The sequence below is a fragment of the Poromitra crassiceps genome (genome assembly GCF_964638095.1).
Source record: "Poromitra crassiceps genome assembly, chromosome: 30".
NCBI lineage: Eukaryota > Metazoa > Chordata > Actinopteri > Beryciformes > Melamphaidae > Poromitra > Poromitra crassiceps.
In genome coordinates this window covers 16,187,231-16,195,662 of record NC_139652.1, presented here as the reverse complement: position 1 = coordinate 16,195,662, position 8,432 = coordinate 16,187,231, and the positions used below count along the sequence as shown (strand labels likewise).

At 43.5% G+C, this 8,432-nt stretch overlaps 1 protein-coding gene across 1 annotated transcript in view; it reads left to right on the top strand.

Annotated features, from left to right (window-relative positions):
- Positions 1-978: 978 nt before the first annotated feature.
- insc (INSC spindle orientation adaptor protein) overlaps positions 979-8,432 on the top strand; it is a gene marked incomplete at its 5' end in the record, with an annotated part of 63,439 nt that continues 55,985 nt past the window's right edge. The window contains one exon of the mRNA XM_083663113.1: positions 979-1,037. Within this exon, the coding sequence (XP_083519239.1) occupies positions 979-1,037 (59 nt within the window). The remainder of the gene's footprint in view (positions 1,038-8,432) is intronic.

The window sequence follows — 8,432 nt, the reverse complement described above, 5'->3', positions numbered from 1 at the left end:
GCCGTTGGTATGCACGGTTGCATTAACTGATATAGGCTCGGAAAATAAAATAAAAACGCTCCTGATGTGTAAGGACCTTTAAAGTCATTTTTCAACATAAAAATGTGGGACTTTGAACTTCTCTAAAACCATATCAACCATATCAAACCATATCAGTCACTGTCACAACTTATGGAGCAAGGTGTTTTTGACGATCACACCGTGCGTGCTGTCTTTCGGGCCTGTAACCTTGACGATCACACCGTGCATGCTGTGTTTCAGGCCTGTAACCTTGACGATCACACTGTGCGTGCTGTGTTTCAGGCCTCGTAACCTTGACGATCACACTGTGCATGCTGTGTTTCAGGCCTCGTAACCTTGACGATAACACCGTGCATGCTGTGTTTCAGGCCTCGTAACCTTGACGATCACACCGTGCGTGCTGTGTTTCAGGCCTGTAACCTTGACGATCACACTGTGCATGCTGTGTTTCAGGCCTCGTAACCTTGACGATCACACTGTGCATGCTGTGTTTCAGGCCTGTAACCTTGACGATCACACTGTGCATGCTGTGTTTCAGGCCTGTAACCTTGACGATCACACTGTGCATGCTGTGTTTCAGGCCTGTAACCTTGACGATCACACTGTGCATGCTGTGTTTCAGGCCTGTAACCTTGACGATCACACTGTGCATGCTGTGTTTCAGGCCTCGTAACCTTGACGATCACACTGTGCATGCTGTGTTTCAGGCCTCGTAACCTTGACGATAACACCGTGCATGCTGTGTTTCAGGCCTCGTAACCTTGACGATCACACCGTGCGTGCTGTGTTTCAGGCCTGTAACCTTGACGATCACACTGTGCATGCTGTGTTTCAGGCCTCGTAACCTTGACGATCACACTGTGCATGCTGTGTTTCAGGCCTCGTAACCTTGACGATAACACCGTGCATGCTGTGTTTCAGGTGCTGTGCTGAAGTAGGACGACGGCCTGGGACACAATGGCCACTCCTCAGAGCAGCTCCAGGCAGAGCAGCTCCCTCTCTTCATCTCCAATGAGGCAAGTAGGATGATCTAATGTAGTATTACTGTACTTGTAAGGACCCACAGTGACTATACTCATGATCTAATGTAGTATTACTGTACTTGTGAGGACCCACAGTGACTATACTCATGATCTAATGTAGTATTACTGTACTTGTAAGGACCCACAGTGACTATACTCATCCTCTAACACCAACCCCATTGTCTATTATTGTCTAATCCTCGTGCAATTTTAAACCCAAACTCTAATTCTAACTGGAAACCAGTCTATTAAAGAAGTGAAAAGTGACCAAATCTCCTCTCTTTGGAAGATTTTTCAAATTGTTCTATCTTTATGAGGATGTTTGTGTGTCGCCATAGCTATAGAAATAGAGAGACAGAGACACACACACAAACAAAGACTACTGACAGTAATAGCTATGATAAGAAGAAAAAACCCTCCCGTTTCATCTGAAAATGGGGGCCTGAAAAATGTGGCGTGCTTTGTGGCTCCTCTCTCTGTCCCTTTGATAATGCCCTGTAATGGTGACGCTGATGTCAGCCAGGCTCTCTCTCACACAGAGGGAGGTGACAGTGGAGGCAGAGGCAGGCTGCTCCTCTGCTGTTTGTTGTGAGGGGACCAATGCATCATGGCTGCTAACACAATTACAATGCTGTGGGGAAGGAGCTGGGGCTTATTTGGTGTTCAACAATCCATGCGGTGGAAAACACAAATACTCGCACGCACGCACGCACACGCACACACACACACACACACACACACGCACGTACGTAAATTAAAATATTAGACTTTTGGCTGCCGGGGAGAGCCACTTGCAGTGAGTGCAGCAGTAGATTTAGCTTCAGTTGTTACTTTTGAGCAGGTTCTGAAAATGTACTTTTTTGCGAGGGCTGGACCTGCCAAGAATAGTTTCTAACAGCCTAAATAACAGCCTGAATAATTCATGTCCCTTTTCATATAAATGTGTCCTATTTCATGTATAGAATCAGGTTCTTCTGGATTCACTTCACTGGAGATGGCACTGAAAATGCCCGTCCATTCATTCCAATGAAAGTTTTTTCGACTCCTCCTTCTCGGGCCCATAGACCCATACACGCATAGAGTGTGTATATATATACATATATATATGTAGATATCTGGTCTGGCCCATAGACCCATACACCCATAGAGTGTGTATATATACATATATATATATGTAGATATCTGGTCTGGCCCATAGACCCATACACGCATAGAGTGTGTATATATATACATATATATATGTAGATATCTGGTCTGGCCCATAGACCCATACACCCATAGAGTGTGTATATATATACATATATATATATGTAGATATCTGGTCTGGCCCATAGACCCATACACCCATAGAGTGTGTATATATATACATATATATATATGTAGATATCTGGTCTGGCCCATAGACCCATACACCCATAGAGTGTGTATATATATACATATATATATATGTAGATATCTGGTCTGGCCCATAGACCCATACACCCATAGAGTGTGTATATATATACATAGGGATGTCCCGATCCGATCACGTGATCGGAGATCGGGGCCGATCACGTGATTTTTAGAAGATCGGAATCGGGGGGAAAAGATTGGGAGTAAAAAAAAAAAAAAAAAAAAAAAAAAAAAAAAAAATTATTCAACAAACATGACCATGTTCACGTCTTAAACTCATCCTGAGGCCTTAGTTTTGGTTTTAAATTACATATCATCATTCATTTATTTAGTGTCGCACAGAGCAGAAGAATTTACCAAAACAAACGCATTTCCTGATTTACATTGTTATTGCACTATTCTGCACATCATTTGTTTTAGTTTACATGGTTATTTTGTGGTGCACCACTGATAAGCTTTATTTTATTTTGTTTAAAATTTTGAATCCATGTTGGATATAATGAATACTGTTAAATAAAAAAGCCATATCCATGTTGGATAAGGATAGTTAGTTGGATACTGTTAAATAAAAAAACAATCTTAAGGGTCAACTTGATTGCAGTTTTTTCTTTTCTTTTTTCTTAATGCATTGCCGAAAGATCGGATCGGGAAAAATCGGTATCGGCAGATACTCAAAATCACATGATCGGGATCGGATCGGGAGCAAAAAAAATGTGATCGGGACATCCCTATATATACATATATATATATGTAGATATCTGGTCTGGCCCATAGACCCATACACCCATAGAGTGTGCGCAGTGTTTTTCTTTGTGCCAAATAACTTACATTACCATTAAGATAACATAAGAAACGAAGGCTAATAGCTTGTTCCACTAACGCAGCATAATGACTGAGACAGCTTCGTGTCTTGTCTTGATTAAACTCTTTGTCTACTCCTACACTGGAAATACCGGAAACAGTTATGCCGCAAATGTAGCGGCTAACAGCTAACAGCTAGCTAACGCCAGAGGCTAACGCTAGCTATTTACTGTATACTGTAAACTGTATCCACCTTATTTTTGAATGCCCCACTGTAAAAAATAATTGTGCGTACAAGTTCCGGTTTAACGTGACTCATTGTTGCAGCTTGCCATTTCCTAATGTATTCTACTTGATTTGAAAAGATGGCCATCTACACTCAGTCTCTTGTACCCTGGCTGAATTGAACATAACTTGGTCAATAAGTATGTAACATACAAAATAAAACAACCCGTAATATCCTAATTTTATGTAGAATGCAGAGGACATGTAACTGTTTAGTTAAACTTGCATTCCAGGAATATTGTGCTCTTAAGATGACGTTAGTGGCTCGAGTCCGTTTCGTCCTCAAACCCACATAGGTTGCGCCAGGCGTAACCTATGTGTGGTTTGGCGCAACATATGTGCGATTCGAAATAACGCATCCGAGATAGAAAACGTTATGAATATAGCCACGTTATAAACAACAAACTAACGCTGGTGATCCGTATGGAAACAGTGTTACTCGAAATGGTTAATATTAGCCACAGCAGGCGATTACCCATGAATGCACTGCGCTCTTAAAGGGATATTTATCGACGAGATTTCTGCCAAGCTGGACCTGATTAGTGATTTGCTCCGTTCGCCCAGACGGGTGTCAAGCTGTCAGCAACAAGGCTGGGAGGATCACACCGGAAGAAGCACCCACATGCAGATCAGGCAAAAATGGCCGCCAAAAATAAGGTGGATACAGAGCTTTTTCCAGGGCAGCTGGCATTTATTCACTGTTAGTAAATGTGAATATATTTGGACAGTTATGTGTTCACAAGTCATTACAGAGCATTAAGAGAGGACGTGCAGTGTCCTTGCATATCAAGTCAATAAGGCTGCCATCCTATAGATAGACACACAGACCCTCTCACTTACTCGCTCTCGGTCTGTCACACACACACACACACACACACACACACACACACACACACACACACACACACACACACAGACAGTACACAAACTGACTTAACATCAAACATATTTGCGTAGCATATGGCTCACATACTGTACAGCCAGTAAATCAGCTCTTGAAAGGGCCTGGATGACTGAATTGTATATTAAATTAAATGGCAAACAAAGATGGAATGCACTCACGCACTCAGCTGACAAACATCTCCACCACACAACTGGCTGCTCTGCCCCATCTGCTTGTCTCAGGTTACACGGCACGGGCCACGGACAGCCATGATACTGCAAGCAGGTTAACCCACTTTCTGTGCCTCTGTGTGTGTGTGTGTGCCTCTGTGTGTGTGTGTGTGTGCCTCTGTCTGTGTGTGTGTGTGTGTGTGTGTGTGTGTGTGTGTGTGTGTGTGTGTGTGTGTGTGTGCCTCTGTGTGTGTGTGTGTGTGTGTGTGTGTGTGTGTGTGTGTGTGTGGCCTGGCTGTCTATGTAGCTACAGTATGTACAGTAGCAGCTCTGCTTTTGACCTACAGTGCATGTAGGAACATTGGAGAAGTCCCATGATAGAGTGTGAGAGAACAAATCATAATAATCATAATACTTATTATCATAATCATAATCATAATACATGGCATGTATATAGTGCTTTTCTAGAACTCAAAGTCACTTAACACTAAACACTAAGGGGCAGCAGCAGGGAGGGGCTAAGAGAACGCAATGGAGAAGAGATGGCTCTTGAAAGACTGTGAGGGACTCAAGAGTCTCTGATGTCTTGGGGGAGGGAGTTCCAGAGCCTGCAAGCTGCCCTGGAGAAGGCTCTGTCCCCGAAATCAAGCGGAGAGAAGAGATGTAGCCAGAGAGGGTACGGAGAGAAGAGATGTAGCCAGAGAGGGTACAGAGAGAAGAGATGTAGCCAGAGAGGGTACGGAGAGAAGAGATGTAGCCAGAGAGGGTACAGAGAGAAGAGATGTAGCCAGAGAGGGTACAGAGAGAAGAGATGTAGCCAGAGAGGGTACAGAGAGAAGAGATGTAGCCAGAGAGGGTACGGAGAGAAGAGATGTAGCCAGAGAGGGTACAGAGAGAAGAGATGTAGCCAGAGAGGGTACAGAGAGAAGAGATGTAGCCAGAGAGGGTACAGAGAGAAGAGATGTAGCCAGAGAGGGTACAGAGAGAAGAGATGTAGCCAGAGAGGGTACAGAGAGAAGAGATGTAGCCAGAGAGGGTACAGAGAGGGTACAGAGAGGGTACGACTATGAGAACAAGAGAAGGTGATACAGGTTTACGATCTCCACAACCTACAAAAATCCTTTATGTAGTGGGGACAACTCACTGTCCAACATTAGCTGCAAAATGTACAGTGTTAAACAGTACAAAGCCATCTGTTGATCCGATAGCTGTAACTTTACTATGATGAATGTGGACTATCTTGTAACCTTCTGCTTTGTGTACAATCTCTACGTCACGCTCACCTCGCGATCACATGACAAATCCACCTTGCCATGTTGCAAGATATGCGTTAGACTAGATGCACTAGATGGTGATAGACAGATGGTTCATCCAATCACCTGCCAAGTATTTTTTGTGCCCGCCCCTTTTTTAACCAGTTTGTTTCCAAGATGGAGTTCTCAGATGGTTCTGTGATAGAAAGCACATCTGGCAGCATCAAGTTCGTGTCACGCTAACCCTAACCCAACTGAATTGAATTGAGGAAGAAAAAAGCTCCACTTTTTGCCTACAGTGCATCATGTAGGAACAGTGGAAAAGATGCATTATGCTTGTGTTTGCTTATGTGATGCAAAGAGTGTGAGACAGAGAGACAGAGAGAACAAACCAAGAAGAGTTTAGAGCTGCAGAAGAGAAAGACTCCGCAAGCCACAGAAACGTCCCTATGTGGTCAGAAAACTCAGGGAAAAACGGCAACATTTGTTAACTGCTGTCTCTCTCCCGCACGCACACACACACACACACACACACACAGAAATGACTACCATCACTGAATCACACCAGTTATTGTATTGAAAGCAGTACAGTGGCTATTTGTTCTGTCGATCGCTGTAACTTACTGAGACTAAAGCCCAATTTATGCTTTGTCTGCCGACACTTTTGAAATGGTCGCCGACAGAAATGAGGACTTGAGTCGACACTTTCAAGTGTCGGCGAGCAGTGTCTGCTACCTGGTGAAATGTCTAGTGTCGCTGACTACGTGATAGTATCGCGCAAGTCTGATTGGCTATATAGCCGGGACGCGCTTGACTTCCTTGTTTTGGTTTTGGCTCGATTGAAATGAATGAACGTGTCCCCGCTATTTTGATCAGCCTGTCCTTGATGTATGACTTCATGAAAATCACAAAGAACATCGTGACCAATTTCCCAGAGAGAGGATGTGAGTTGTGTGGTTGTGTGTCGTTTATATGCGGCTGCAGTCAAGTACGTTACATCTAGCCTCTGAGGTGGTTTCACTGTGCATTCCATTCCCTCTCTTGCCTTGGCTGTCTGCAGCACTATAGCGTTCGGGTGTCACGTGACCGTTGAACCGAGGCGAACATTCACTGAAGTATACTATTAGAAGCGACACTTTCTAATAAGTATAAATTAAGCTTAATGGTGACTGTAACCTTCTGCTTGGGCAGTGCTAATAAAGCACCAATTGAATTGAACTGAATTAGGAGAAGGACAGCAAGATCAGTCCGAGGGAAATGCTGCTTTGGTCCTATACAGCGGTTCTCAACGTGGGGTCTGGGGACCACTAGAGGTCCTTGAGGAGGTTCCAGGTCACCAATTTGATGATTGTTCAACTTCACCATTAGATGCAGTAGATTAGAAGGTTGCAGCGCACACAGCTCCAAACATGAAACATTGTCGGGTGTCAACAGGAGAGAGAGAGAAAAAAACCAGAAACCTCACGAGTCAATTTGTTCTTATTTATTGGAGCAAAGAAACTACCGTAAGTCGTTTGGAATCTTAAGCCCTTTAATAACTGATCTCTGAGAAATCCCTGAAAGGATTATCACAGATTTCTCAGAGATCAGTTATTAAATGGTTTTAGCCAATAGTTCTCTTCAAACATTGAGTGTATTTATACATTTTATTACAAAGATCCCCCCCCCTCATTAGAGGTTAATCTTTATATCTCAATGTGTGGTGGCAATTTTTTGCAGATGCTTAGCCACTTTTATTAATATTTTATTAATATCAATATTATTGACATTGCTTTATCTTCCCTCCCCCCTAAATGTTGTTACCACACCTTCTGTCTGTGATTAATCATGTACTCTCCACTGGTTGGCATGTGAAGCTCGCCCTTCTATACACTGCGTTCGCTTCTTTGCCCCAATAAATAACATTTTGACTCGTGAGTGTCGGTTTTCTGTTCTTTTCCCTGTAGACTTCATTAGCCAATATACATTTACAAGAAGTTAACACAGTTACAGAATGGGAAAGAATGGCTGCTTTGATCATAGTTTCACTGTTAGCCTCTCTTTGCTTACAATACAGATAATAGTCATACAATTCTGGACAAAATCATAATCTAAAATATTCCCCGATTTGGGTTCGAGAGACAAATGGGGGTCCATGGCGCTAATGTGCAGTAATTTAGGGGTCCTAGATATCAAAAATGTTGTGAATCACTGCTCTACTGTACGAACTGTACATGTAGGAACACAAGTGTGGGTTTGTTTCTGAGGGAAAGAGTTTGAGACAGACAAACCAGAGAGCGATGGAGAGAGTTTCTGCTTGAGGTGAAGCAGGTCTTGGCTGTGTGAAACATCTGGGAGTCACATGTCTTTCCCTGAGAGCCAGGATCCCCCTTCAGCAGACAGAGGCCAGGCCTGATGTCTCCTTACCCTCTGCTACCTCAGCAGACAGAGGCCAGGCCTGATGTATCCTTACCCTCTGCTACCTCAGGATGACTAGACTGATGTATCCTTACCCTCTGCTACCTCAGGATGACTAGACTGATGTCTCCTTACCCTCTGCTACCTCAGGAGGACTAGACTGATGTCTTCTTACCCTCTGCTACCTCAGGAGGACTAGACTGATGTC